Source organism: Mus caroli, unplaced genomic scaffold, assembly GCF_978045245.1.
Source record: "Mus caroli unplaced genomic scaffold, Mus_caroli_1 scaffold_10, whole genome shotgun sequence".
In the NCBI taxonomy this organism is placed as follows: domain Eukaryota; kingdom Metazoa; phylum Chordata; class Mammalia; order Rodentia; family Muridae; genus Mus; species Mus caroli.
This window is the reverse complement of record NW_028227265.1, coordinates 56,521,052-56,536,265: the sequence shown is the minus strand read 5'-3', so window position 1 is coordinate 56,536,265 and position 15,214 is coordinate 56,521,052. Positions and strand designations below refer to the sequence as shown.

Here is a 15,214-nt window from a genome sequence, read left to right as displayed (position 1 = left end):
TCTCTAATATTTATAGCTGTGTTTGGGAGAATTCATAGGAATGACAAAAGATAAATAAGAAGTGGAGTTGGGAGCTAAAGTTCATGGTCTTTACTTAGATCACGATCTCAACCATCATGGAAGCAAGGTTGCGTTATAGAAGAACTTTAAGCAAAGCAATTAGATGACCACATGTCTTTTATTGGTTAAAATACCACAAATGTAGTAATTATTCAGGATAATCTTAGGGGATCAACATATATTCTTTCATCAGAAACTCTTACTTACCCCAAGACCTGGGAGTACAATAGTTCTGTCCCTGAAGAAGCAGGCCAACATGGGCGGGTGATTGATTTGTGTCTTGTGGCCAGTAAGTAACAGTGCATGGAGTTAAGGCAAGTTCTGTCAGACTCTCAGGTCAACATTCACCTCAATAGCTAGAGAATGATGATCTACCATTCTACCACAGACAATGTTCAGGCATAAACTGACATCAGTGAACTTCAGCTTTTATAGTGTACCCTGGTGGCTAGAATTGCACTGACCAAAGTAGAGTCTGTATTAGCAGTTTTGCTAATGTGTTGCTTAATGATAAAGTCAGATAAGCATAATTAGAACCTGAACATTTCCTATTAGGAGCTGAGGTCTCTGTCCTTGTAACAGTCTGATTATTCCCCACCAAGGCTCCCAGCTATAGGAGATCTGCGAAACTCTTCTCCCTTCCCCATTTCCCTTCCATACCTTGAGCTCATCAGCATTATAGAAGTCTACTCGCACTGCAGGTACCATCCAGGTCTGGAAGAGTGTAGCCAGGATCTGCTCAGCAATAGAATCAGCAATGAGGTGGAAGTGCAGAGGGTTCCGCCTATTGAGGGGAAAGGAGGATGCCAGAGGAACATTAAGGGTCGTGATTCTAGTTGCAAAATCACCCCCTTCCAAGCAAATAATGTAGGATACTATCATAGGCCACTGTGGAAGTAAATCAGGCAGAAGCTCTAAAGTGGTTCTTGGTGATAATATTGAGAACTGCATGGGAGAAAAGATATCACCTTCAAAGTTGAATTTCTGAGTGTGAACAAGCAAGGAACAAAGAAAGTAAAACACATTTTCCACATCTGTTATCAAGATGTCTTTATTCTAAAAATTTTACGTAGGGCATAATTAATAATTATGACAACTTTTGCACCCACCAACTTGACATGCCATCATTAATGCAAAAATGTAATGTCAGAGACCTTACCATAAATTAGTATGGGTAGCTGGCTCCATTAACTCAAAGATAAGTTGTGTTTTCTGTTTTTTCCTTTTCTAAAACAAACCTATGTGTTCATGCTGTGGTCATCTGGAACCTTGCTGAGGATAGGAGCTTGCCTCTTTTGTAATGGGTCCAAAGACTTTTACTCACCCAACTATCTACAGTTTCCAGCTCTTCATGGACAGTTCCTGACAGCATAACACAGGGCAAGGATTCAGGGGGCTTTTGTAGTTTGAATATGAATTGTCCTTGATTTGACTTAGGTACTTGAATACTTGATCTCCAGATTTTGGTACTGTTTGGGTAGGTACTAGAACCTTTAGAGGATTAAAATTTTGCTGAACTAAGTGAAAGAGAGTAAGTCTGAGGTTGTATGGCTTAAGCTCACTTCCTGTTCACGTCTCGCTTCCTTCATTGCAGAGATGTACTGATTGGCATTGTGCTCCTGCCTTCCTCTTTATGATGAAACGTATCCCCTTGAGTTGCAAGCTATAATAAACCATTTCTTTCTTAAGTTGATTTTGTTAGGGTATTTTCTTACAACAAAAGAGGTAAGTGACAATTGTGAAAATTGGTACTAGAAGAAAGGTTGTAATGTAATTGAACTGTAATCTAGAATAAATCCTTCATTAAATTGTTCTCTCTTAAGTTTTTTGTTGAAACAAAAAAAAGTAATGGATACAGGGAAAAAAAAATGGAAATGAGTTTTAAATCCAGTTCTGGCTGTTCCTGCAGCATTTGCTTGAGTCTGATAAAATGATGACGATGACCAGCCTACCTCCATCTTATACAAAAGTTATTTTATAGTAAAGACAAACTAGGCTCATTCCTGTTTATGATTAAACCTGTTTCTCAAAAATAGAGCTATAACCAGAAATTGTTCATTAATGTCTGTTCCAGGAAACAATAAGCATTCCTTGGTTTCACTTGATTATTATGACTTAAAATTATCTTGCTATGACTACCTGTTGTTACGACTACCTTGTTATGATCATCTTGTAAACATCTTTGTTTTAGGACAAACAATTCTGCTTTTGTAACCTATTTTGCCTACCAGATCCCCTATTTGGAAACCCCCTACTGCTGAGCTATAAACCTTGTCTTCCTCATGTCTAATGTTGATATCTTGATTCTCACCTTTAGGGAGAGACAGGACATGTAAAAAAAAAAAAAAAGCTAGCTTTAATTAACTGATTTTTAGAATTAATTTGATTTGGGTTGCTAGTCTTTCTCCTCAAATCTTTGGGATTAGCAATAAATACCATTTACCCAGCCTTCCCAGCAAAAAACAGCCCCATCCATTTTCTACATATCTACTACATATACCCTCTACTTAGCGGTTCCAAGTTGGATCTCAGGAGATAAATGCACTGGCTTTGACTTATCCTGGTTCTGTAAAAAACTAATGGTGAACTTTGGGAAGATTCATCTCTAAGTGTCAGTTTTGAGACTTTTAAGATTGTTTGATTATTATTAGTTTTATATCTGTCTGTCTGTCTATCTATCTATCTATCTATCTATCTATCAATCATCTACATCAATTGGTCTCAAGTATATCAAGCAAATAAAACATATATTAGAAGTACTTGGTTAATGATGGCTATCATGATCACACCTAACCTTTGGAGATATCTTTATTCTCTGTTCACTGTATGATATGGAAAGATCCCACCCCTACATTGAGTTAACAAGGATTTTAATGATCTCACCATCATTCTCATGTCTCTGTATTACCATATGACCATCTCCCATTCTTTCTACAAAATAAGCTCCAGGGTCATAAACTCAGGGCAGTGTTCTTTAGACATCCTACCAAATGCAGCCTCATTTCTTCCCCCCAGGCTCCATCCCAGGTTCCTGCTTGGTTCCATCCTCAAAGTTAGCAATACTAGTCTCTGATAGAGCTATGCATTCTCCCTCTGGTATAAGGTGAGCTGTCTGAAGGAAAGCTTTTATATTTCCAGTCACTGGTCTGGTTTCCTTTCACTGCCTTAGTAGGGCATGGAAACTGCATGTCTCACTGCAGCTCCAAAAATATATTCTGCTCTTCTGCATACTTCTGACCTCTTCTTGGACCATCACAGCTTTGCTGGAATCATTGCCTTCTGCCTTGTTCTCCAAAGTTAGTAAGATGAACACAGAAGTCAGTCATGGTTATAAGAACCCCCTATACCCTACTGTATTAAGACTGAACTTTGGGAGCTCCATTTTATTAATTAATTAATTATTAATTTCCAGAATTTTTTCACAGTTCCTATCTCATGCAAAGAATTACCTTGTCTTTGTTTAATGAAAAAATAAGTAGATCAACAAAGACCAAGATGACCCAAACTCCACCACAATTTGACAAAAATAAGTGGAACTTAAGTAGAGAAGCATTTTGAAGGAAATGAAGGAGGGACTTCAACAATGGCTAATACACTAGTTTATGAAACTAGGGTTTAGTTGTTCTGCTTAGGCAGTCAAGGGAAGGTCCCATGGTAGATCATGAGTTAAGAATACAAGGCAATATGAAGCCTGCATTTGTAAGAAATATCAAATATGAGTCTTTTCTATACTTGGAAAACTTGTATTTAAAACAAGGAATTAAAATCTGTTTATCTATCCCAACTTGTAAAAGGTTTTTGTTTGTTTGTTCCCCACCCCCAATCTTTTAATGTAACTACCCTCAAAATATGAGACAATCATTGCTTGCATAAAGGCCCAGGGCTTCATTCTATGAATTTCATGGCCTGGAACAGTATCTCTTTTCCCCTTGAAGCCCTGACTCCTTTCCCCTTCATCCTTCATTCCTCATGTACCAATAATTTTATGAATAGCCAAATGAATAAAACTGTGAGGTAGGAGTTCAGCCAATAGGGAAAAACAGAGTTACCACCCAAATTAGAATAAATATCAAGTATACTTCTTGTCAATGTGCTTGCTCTTTGGGGCACACACTCTGGATCAAGTGTTAGCATTCTGTCTAACCCCATAGTTTCCCAGCAACAGCCAGGTAGGCCTGATCCACTATAAAAGGGGCTGCTTGCCCCCCTCCTCTCTCTCTTGTTCATCTCTCTTGCCATCTTGAGCTCTTCCCTTCCTCCTTCCCTTTACCATTCCATTCCGCCAGGCTCCAGGTGTTCATGACCAGCCTCTACTTCTCTACTCTCTCCCTCTCTGCCTCTTCTATCCTCTTAATTCCCCTCCCTATTCCCTGAATAAACTCTATTCTATACTATAACACCCTGTTTCTGGTCCCTCAGAGGGAAAGGATGCCTTGGCATGGGCCTGCTAAGACATCCTCTTCCCCCATACCTTACCACACACACTCCATAGAACATATTCTCTCTCTTTATCTTTTTATAAACACATCATCAAGACTATAGTTTTGCCTTGTCTAGATACTTCATTTGAAGTGGTGGTGTATTTCTTTGTGACTCCAAACTTATTTCTTGCAGAAGGAAGAGTAACTCTGCTTCTATGGACAGAAATTGTATAGGGTATGTAAACTCCATACAGGTTCAGGCCTTCAGGTACTAAAAGTGCTCAGTCTCAAGAAAGGGCTACTTCAGTGTCCATCTAGGCGCTGCAGTAACTGGGGCAGGACAGCAAGAAGGTTTTGCTTCCCTGCTGTCAGGAGTTCTTAATCATTTTTCCTTAATAAATGCACATTTGTTCTGCTCAGCCTTGGCCTTGCTTCCCATTATGTCCTTATACATCTTAGGCATGAGAAAATGAACTCGGACAACACTGGCTTAGGGTACCTATGGTGAAAACTGTCTGATCTTCAGACATCCCAGATCCACAATAGTTCTTAAATAGTCAAGAAAGTCTATGCTATTCTCACAAATCACACACATCACTCAGATTTGGCATCTAAAGAAGAGAAGGGAGCATGGATAAAGAAGACTTCATTGAATCAAAACAAACAAAAAACAAAACAAGACAAAAACTGGTTGTCCCTGCTCACTACAATGTGGAAGGTACAGAAGGCCACTTGCAGATACAACCTTCAAGAGCCTGATTATCCTAGCACCTTCATCTCAGCACCCTAAAGCCCAGGCTCACATGGAATAATTATGTGCTGCTGAAGCTGAAAAAAAGGAAAGAAGGAAGGAAAATAAATAGAACTTTTCTGTTTGGGAGGACATAAAGTGAAAAACATTACTCAAGAGTAGGAGAAAAATATCTGCTAGTGAGTAACTGATGAGGGATTTGTGAGGATGATAAAGATCATTTACAACACAAACAAAAAAAAAAGACAAGTAAGCCAATTAAAAGTCCTGGAGAGGCTCTGAATAGCCATTTTTCAAGAGAGATTTACAAATGGTCAATAAGCACATGAAAAGACACTGAATCCCATTAATCCCCAAATAAATACAAAATGTAAAAGCACAATAAGATAGCTCTACATACTCATTAACATGCTTAAAATAACACTAACAGCAGCTTGGTTGGGGAAGATTTTGAGTCAGTAACCATTACTGATGAAATTTAGAAATTTAGAGTCTGCACAGGTGAGAGTGCTGACTGCAGAAGTGACACAGCTTCTGGGATAGGCAGAAGCAAGACAGCTTCTGGGACAGACCCAGTTTCAGGCTCCAGACATCTGGGCACCTTCCCCTCCAGAGGAGAGGTGTCCACCTGCTAGGGCTCTGACTGCTGGAGTAGGTGAGAGAGCCATCTTGTGTCCCTGGTCCCTCCAAGGCCAGTCTGCATAGGTCAGCTCACAGACTGCTGAGGGTGAGTGAGCTGACTGCAGAAGCAACACAGCAACTGGGACAGGCAGAAGTGGCACAGCTTCTGGGACAGACCCCATTTCGGGCTCCAGACATTCGGGCACATTCCTCCCCAGAGGAGAGGTGGCCATCTGGGAGGCCTCTGACCTCTAGAGCAGGTGAGAGAGACATCTTGTGTCCCCGGTCACTCGGAGACCAGTCTGTGCAGGTGAACATGCAGACTGCAGAGGCAACACATCTTCTGGGACAGGCCCAGTTTCGGGCCTTCATCTTCAGCCATGAGGCAGGTCTGAATGCCAGACCTTTGTGCACCTTCCTTGCAAGAGGAGACCTTGCCTGCAGAAAGTACTCTGACCACTGAGACTCAGGAGAGAGCTGGACTCCCAGGATTGCTGACAGAGGCTAACAGAATCACAAGAGGAACAAGCTCCAACCAGCGACAACTATAACAACAAATGCCAGAGATGACCAGATGGCAAAAGGCAAACATAAGAATTTTACTAACAGAAACCAAGACCACTCACCATCATCAGAACCCAGCACTCCCACCTCAGCCAGTGCTGGATACCCCAACACACCGGAAAAGGAAGACTCGGATTTAAAATCATATCTCATGATGCTGGTAGAGGACTTTAAGAAGGGCATTAATAACTCACTTAAAGGAGAACACTGCTAAAGAGGTAGAAGTACTTAAAGAGGAAACACAAAAATCCCTTAAAGAGCTACAGGAAAACACAACCAAACAGGTGATGGAATTGAACAAAACCATCCAAGACCTGAAAAGGGAAGAAGAAACAATAAGGAAAACCCAAAGTGAGGCAACTCTAGAGATAGAAACCCTAGGAAAGAAATCAGGAACCATAGATGCGAGCATCAGCAACAGAATACAAGGGATGAAAGAGAGAATCTCAGGTGCAGAAGATTCCATAGAGAACATGGGCACAAAAATAAAAGAAAATGGAAAATACAAAAAGATCTTAACTCAAAACATCCAGGAAATCTAGTACACAATGAGAAGAGCAAACCCATGGATAATAGGAGTAGATGAGAATGAAGATTTTTACCTTAAAGGGCCAGAAAAAATCTACAAGAAAATTATAGAAGAAAACTTCCCAATCCTAAAGAAAGAGATGCCCATGAACATACAAGAAGCCTACAGAACTTCAAATAGACTGGACTAGAAGAGAAATTCCTCCCAACACATAATAACCAGAACAACAAATGTACTAAATAAAGATAGAATATGAAAAACGGTAAGAGAAAAAAGTCAAGTAACATATAAAGGCAGGCCTATTAGAATTAAAACAGACTTCTCACCAGAGATTATGAAAGCCAGAAGTTCCTGGACAGATGTTATGCAGACCCTAAGAGAAAACAAATGGCAGCCCAGGCTACTATACCCAGTCAAACTCTCAATTACCATAGATGGAGAAACCAACATATTCTATGACAAAACCAAATTCACACAATATTTTTCCACAAATCCAGCCCTTCAAAGGATATTAAAGGCAAAATAACAACACAAGGACGGAAACAACACCCTAGAAAAGGCAAGAAAGTAATCCTTAAACAAAGCTAAAAGAAGACAGCCAGAAGAACAGAATCCCAACTTTAACAACAAAAATAACAGGAAGCAACAATTATTTTTCTTTAATTTCTCTAAATTTCAATGAACTCAATTCCCCAATAAAAAGACATAGACTAACAGACTGGCTACACAAACAGGATCCAACATTTTGCTGCTTACAGGAAACCCACCTCAGGGAAAAAGACAGACACTACCTCAGAGTGAAAGGCTGGAAAACAATTTTCCAAGCAAATGGTCTGAAAAAAAAAGCTGGAGTAGCCATTCTAATATCGAATAAAATTGATTTCCAACCCAAAGTTATCAAAAAAGACAAGGAGGGGCACTTTATACTCATCAAAGGTAAAATCTACCAAATCTCAATTCTAAATATCTATGCTCCAAATGCAAGGGTAACCACATTCACTAAAGAAACTTTAGTAAAGCTCAAAGCACACATTGCACCTCACACAATAATAGTGGGAGACTTCAACCTCCACTCTCACCAATGGACAGATCCTGGAAACAGAAACTAAACAGAGACACATGGACACTAACAGAAGTTATGAGACAAATGGATTTAATAGATATCTACAGAACATTTCATCCTACAACAAAAGGATATACCTTCTTCTCAGCACCACATGGTATCTAATCCAAAATTGACCATAAAATTGGTCACAAAACAGGCCTCAACAGATTGAATAAATATTGAAATTATCCCATTCATCCTATCTGATCACCATGGACTAAGGCTGATCTTCAGTAACAGCATAAACAATAGAAAATCAACATTCATGTGGAAACTGAACAACACTCTACTCAATAATTCCTTGGTCAAGGAAGAAATAAAGAAAGAAATTAAAGACATCTTAGAGTTTAATGAAAATGAAGCCACAACGTACCCAAATGTATGGGACACAATGAAGGCGGTCCTAAGAGGAAAACTTATAGCCCTGAGTGCCTCCAAAAAGAAACTAGAGAGAGCATACACCAGCAGCCTAAGAGCACACATAGAAGCTCTAGAACTAAAGGAAGCAAATTCACCCAAGAGGAGTAGAGGGCAGGAAATAATCAAACTCAGGGCCAAAATCAACAAAATGGAAACAAAAAGAACTATATAAAGAATCAACCAAACCAGAAGCTTGTTCTTTGAGAAAAATCAACATGATAGATAAACCCTTAGCCAGACTAACTAGAGGGTACAGGGCCAGTATGCTAATTAACAAAATCAGAAATGAAAAAGGAGACATAACAACAGAACCTGAGGAAATACAAAACATCATCATATCCTAATACAAAAAAGGCTATACTCAACCAAACTAGAAAACCTGGCTACCCACTTTCTCCCTACCTATTCAATATAGTACTTGAAGTTCTAGCCAGAGCAATTCAACAACAAAAGGAGATCAAGGGGATACAAATTGGAAAGGAAGAAGTCAAAATATCACTGTTGACAGATGATATGATAGTATATATAAGTGACCCTAAAACTTCCACCAGAGAATTGCTAAACCTGATAAACAGCTTCAGTGCAGTAGCTGGATATAAAATTAATTCAAACAAATCAGTGTCGTTTCTGTACACAAAGGATAAACCAGCTAAGAAAGAACTTAGGGAAACAACACCCTTCACAATAGTCACAAATAATATAAAATACCTTGGTGTGACTTTAACTGAGGAAGTGAAAGATCTGTATGAGAAGAACTTCAAGTCTTTGAAGAAAGAAATTGAAGAAGATTTCAGAAGATGGAAAGATCTCCCATGCTCATGGATTGGCAGGATTAATATAGTAAAAATGGCGATCTTGCCGAAAGAAATCTGCACATTCAATGCAATCACCATCAAAATTCCAATCCAATTCTTCACCATGTTAGAAAGGGCAATTTGGAAATTCATCTGGAATAACAAAAAAAACCTAGGATAACAAAAAGTATTCACACAATAAAAGAACCTCTGGTAGAATCACCATGCCTGAACTCAAGCTGTACTACAGAGCAATTGTGATAAAAACTGCATGGTATGATATAGAACTGAAAACCCAGAAATGAACCCACACAACTATCGTAATATCATCTTTGACAAGGGAGCTAGAACCATCCAGTGGAAAAAAGACAGCATTTCATCAAATGGTACTGGCTCAACTTGCGGTTATCATGTAGAAGAATTGATCCATTCTTATCTCCTGTACAAAGCTCAAGTATAAGTGGATCAAGGAACTCCACATAAAACCAGAGACACTAAAACTTATAGAGAAGAAAGTGGGGAAGAGCCTCGAAGATATGGGCACAGCGGAAAAATATCTGAACAGAACAGCAAAGACTTTTGCTGTAAGATCGAGAATCAACTAATGGAACCTCATAAAATTGCAAAGCTTCTGCAAGGTAAAGGACACTGTCAATAAGAAAAATATGCAACTAAGAGATTGGGAAAGAATCTTTACCTATTCTAAATCAGATAGGGGACTAATATCTAATATATACAAAGAACTCAAGAAGCTGAGCTCTAGGAAAGCCAATAACCCCATTAAAAATGGGGTATAGAGCTAAACAAAGAATCCTCAACTGAGGAATACCTAGTGGTTGATAAGCACCTGTAAAAATGTTCAACATCCTTAATCATCAGAGAAATGCAAATCAAAACAACCCTGATATTCCACCTCATACCAGTCATAATGGCTAAGATCAAAAATTCAGGTGACAGCAGATGCTGACATTGGAAGCTGATACAATCACTCTGGAAATCAGTTTGGCGGTTTCTCAGAAAATTGGACACAGTACTACTGGAAGATCTAGTAGTACCTCTCATGGGCATATACATAGAAGATATTCCAATTTGTAATAAGTACGCATGCTCCACTATGTTCATAGCAGCCTTATTTATAATAGCCAGAAGCTGGAAAGAACCCAGATGTCCATCAACAGAGGGATGGATCCAGAAAATATGGAACATTTACACAATGGAATACTACTCAGCAATTAAAAACAGTGAATTTATAAAATTCTTGGGCAAATGGATGTATCTGGAGGATATCATCTTGAGTGAGTAACCCAGTCACCAAAGAACTCACATGATACACACTCACTGATAAGTGGATATTGGCCCAGAAAGTTAGAATATTCAAGATACAATTTGCAAAACACAAGAAACTCAAGAAGAAGGAAGAGCAAAGTGTGGATACTTCGTTCCTCCTCAGAATGGGGAATAAAATACCCATGGAAGGAGTTACAGAGACAAAGCTTGGAACTGAGATGGAAGGAAGGACCATCCAGAGACTGCTCCACCCGGGGATACATTGCATATACAACCACCAAATACAGACACTATTGTATATGCCAGCAAGATTTTGTTGACAGGACCGTGATCTAGCTATCTCTTGTGAGGCTCTGCCAGTGCCCCGCAAATACAGAAGTAGATGCTCACAGTCATCTATTGGATGGAACATAGGGCCACTAAAGAAGGAGCTAGAGAAAGTAACCAAGGAGCTAAATGGGTTGGCAACCCTATGGGAGGATCAACAATATGGACTAACCAGTACCCCACAGAAGGAATGTAGTTGCATATATAGCAGAGGATGGTCTAGTTGGCAATCAATGGGAGGAGAGGCCCTTGGTCTTGTGAAGATCATATGCCCCAGTACAGGGGAATGCCAGGGCCAGGAAACAGGAGTGGGTGGGTTGAGGAGAAAGGCAGGGGGAGGGTATAGGGGACTTTTGGGATAACATTTGAAATGTAAATGAAGAAAATATCTAATAAAAAATGAAGAAAAAATTCCTAATATTCAAGAGAGCTGATGGCTAAACAATGGGAAATTTATTGGGAATACTGAATGCTTCCCTCTCAAAGCACCAATTTACTATAAGAATATTCTCATCCACATATTTTGTTATCTGAGACTGGAATGATAATCCAGACTGTGGATGTGAAAGTGATGTGAACCTGTTTTGCTCTGCTGTTCTTGATCCTTCACTACACTGGGTGGCCTAGGCTTGCATGGTATATTTCTCCCTAGGTGGGAGAACCTGCACATATACAGACTGGGCTGAGATCAGGAGGTATGATCAGTTCTGTAGGTCATCGGAAACACCCTGATGATGCCCACAGTTAATGAAGACTTCTACAACTCAAGAGTAACTAGTAAAGGAATGATCTCATCTTTTACACAGGTGGCTTATAAGTCTCCCTTTAGCTTTGGCTTCTAATTTAGGAAGGTAAGAATGGATTTTACTGATAAAGCCTTGCAAGTACCGCAGTCTGCCAGAGCCTGGGAGCCTCTGTCTTCTCTTTTGTACAAAAGCAAAGGAACACCATTTAGGCAGATGTTAAGAACACATTTATTACAAAAAGAATTTTACAAATGAAGCTAATAAAAACTTACTCACAAGGAATATTCTCAATATACAATTAATTAAAGGCTATTTGGTTTTATAACACTATCATATTTAAGCTAGATATTTTTTACACCAGTCACTAGTTATAAATATGTTTGGAAAAGGACAGCCTCAGACCAATGGGAAAAGGCCTCTTGCTAGAGAGGTGGCATGGTCCATATCAGTAGCCTTATTTGTCTTAGTATCAATATCCCCCTGGAGGCAAAGGAATGTTCCATCTCCAGCAGATCTTGAAGACTACACGTTTAATGAGCAATACTTCCACTGTCTCTGTTTCCTTAATTGCTCCCACCTTCAAGGTCAGAATGCAATGAATAGAGCAGTGCAGAAAGTAAAGATTAAATCACTGCTTTTCTCCTGCCTCTCCTTATCTTGCCAGAAAAGTGCCAAGGCTCCCAAAAGGCAATCCAAGGTCTGCGTTCATTACAATACACAAGGCTATAAAAGCTGTGATAATCTTTATTTATTAAGTTCACAATGCAACAGCAATTTTAGGCAAAGAAAAGAGTCAGTGATAGCAGCAGCAGCAGCAGCAGCAGCCCTCAGTGGATCATCGACACTTATGACTATTTCAGGAGATTCCCAGGAGCAGGGATCTGGATTCAGAGCATCTGTGAAGTAAAGGAGGCTAAATAGCCACTATTTTATGGGGAAAATAAGGGAGAACTTAATTAACTTCTTTATAAGATAATGGAGAACAAGGCACCTGTCTAGAAGAATCAAGAGGCCACATGGAATAGATGAAGCCTCATGAATTGTAAAGGTTGGTAGAAACAAATCTGGAACTAATGGATTAGTATCTACTCGGTAGTTACTTAAGTTCTCTGGGCTTGGGTTTTTCTAGAGTTATAGGGATGGTAAAATTTACTGTACTGGGTAAGAGAAATTCAACTTCAATAGTCCACATGAAGCTCAAAATGTGAAGAAAAAGATTATTTCCCTAGTACCTCTACAGATATCTATGTGGTCCTTTGTACATACTGTTCTAAGTTTTACTAGCAATACAGATTTAAAAGCCTAAGCTTTTGCTGGGCGGTGGTGGTGCACGCCTTTAATCCTAGCACTTGGGAGGCAGAGGCAGGCAGATTTCTGAGTTGGAGGCCAGCCTGGTCTACAAAGTGAGCTCCAGGACAGAGAGACCCTGTCTCCAGAAACAAAACAAAACAAAACAAACAAACAAACAAACAAACAAAACCCCCAAAAAACTCAAAACCAAGCCTAAGCTTTTACCTTTTATGCATGTAAGATTCAGGATCTTACAAGAACAAATTGACAGGGGAGAAAATGATGATGGGCATTGCAATGATAATAACAATGATACAATGTCTACACCTTCACCAAAAATGATGATGGTAAATATATTAAAGCCAAGAAACTCCTTGTTAGTTGTGGAGAGTAAAGCAAGCAGAGTGGACTTAAACTAGGCCCTGTTCTTCTCTTGGACATGAAATCTTGAGCAATGGCTTAGCTATCTTGGTTCTCAGTTTTACTATCTATGAAATAGGGCTTAGCAACAGTACCCTTCCTCAGCAGGCACAGGAAAACTGGAAATTTTAGTATCCTGACAACATTTAGAACAGAATTTGGAACACAGTGAGGGAACATTTGTTGAACAAGGAAACAGAGGAATCTTTCTGCATTTTCTAAGCAAGGAACTATGGCTCGGTAGTAGGGAAAGAGCAGAGACAATGTTCAAAGATGTATACTGATTGCCTGGAAGCACAGCACCATAGGGCTAAAGCAAAAGCAAAGCCAAAAAATATGTTGGCTCACTTGATACATTCACATTCTATGCTCCCTTTCCAACCCAAGCTGCGACTTTTACAATGACTATACACAAGATTTCAAAAGGGTTTGGTTATACCTGATGTTATATTTAGAATGAGAGTGTGTGTGTGTGTGTGTTTGTGTGTGTGTGTGTGTGTGTGTATGTATCAACAATTCATTCAAAAGTTACCAGTTTCAAGAGAGCAAAGAGGATTCTATGGAAAGGTTTGAAGGAGATTGTAATATAAGCTATATGGAAGGAATTATGTTATATTCTCAAAAGTAAAAGAAAAAAGGGTTTATGTTATCCTTTTAAGAGACAAATCAATCAGTAGTCATGTGGGACGAGAGTCTTCAGCATATATTCTGAAATTTCTTTCCAGAAGGTTGGAGAATATTCAGTGCCACATTGTTATTTAACTGTGCATGTCAGTCTCTTACTATCTTTTAAAATATAGCATGTCCACTGTCACCAAGCATATTGCAGAAGTAAAATTGATTTGACATAACAAAGCAAGCCTTAAATGAAAAATTTATTGAAATTCTTGTCTGGAAAGTAAATCTAATTACTGTAATTAACAGTGAAAGCCAAAAGAAACATCCTAAACCATGATTATCCTATTATTAATAACATTAGAAAGGTACTTCGTTTGTCAATGAATTTGATAATCATGTTTTCAGCAACCCCCATAATGTACTTGGGAGGGAAGAAAGCTATTTTTAGCTGGACTTTCTCACCTAAAAGTCTTTGAAATATCCTTTTGTTTTAATATCCAAACTCACTATCAGTAGCAAATTAATCCACAGACGTCCTCATTTATATAATGTCAATGTGAGGAGGGTACTCCAATGGTTATCTTGATCAGGAGAGCCAAGCACTCATTGCCATGGTGCAGACTCCATGTTCATAACTCACACTAGTAATGAGCTCTCTCCCAGACGGGCATGCCTCCATGGAAGGATGATATGCTTTCCCAAAGCTGCTAATAATACTGCTATTTTTAAACTGAATGTCTTCGTACTATATAAATGGTTTATCCCCAACAACCATCAATTTATAAGCTGTGTAGTGAAAGCAACAGGAAGGAAGCTTTTTCAAAAACAACCAACCAACCAACAACAACAACAAACCCTACAAAATGTGGATCTTTAAGACCTAAAAATTTATCACAATTGAGAAACAGAAAAAAAAAAAAAAAAAAAAAAGATTGTCTTTACTCATACAACCTCCCTTTCCTGAAACAAGAGGCTTTGGGACTCTTAACTGTTGGGGACTCTCTAGTCCTGAACACAAGGAATAATGACATGGCTAAGAATTTCCAATTTGGCTCATGTACAGTCTTCATAGTGTCTGTATGCAAATGGCAATGAGAGTGTAGGGTCACAAAAGTTAGAAACTACATAGTGAATATAGTCATGAAATAAAAGACATTTGGCTTTACATAAGAAGACTCAGCCAATTTCCACCTGACACTGCTATAATGTCTCAACTGAAACTGAAACTCTTCAGCTGAAATCCTAGTTTCAATGGGTCAGA

General features: G+C 39.0%; 1 protein-coding gene across 4 annotated transcripts in view; it reads right to left on the bottom strand.

Moving 5' to 3' along the window:
* The window catches only part of Large1 (LARGE xylosyl- and glucuronyltransferase 1), a 458,660-nt gene that overhangs the window by 235,509 nt on the left and 207,937 nt on the right, over window positions 1-15,214 (bottom strand). For all 4 annotated transcript variants that reach the window (XM_029480702.2, XM_021170066.3, XM_029480704.2 and 1 more), the window contains one exon: window positions 721-844. In XM_029480702.2, coding sequence (XP_029336562.1) covers window positions 721-844 — 124 coding nt within the window. The remainder of the gene's footprint in view (window positions 1-720; window positions 845-15,214) is intronic.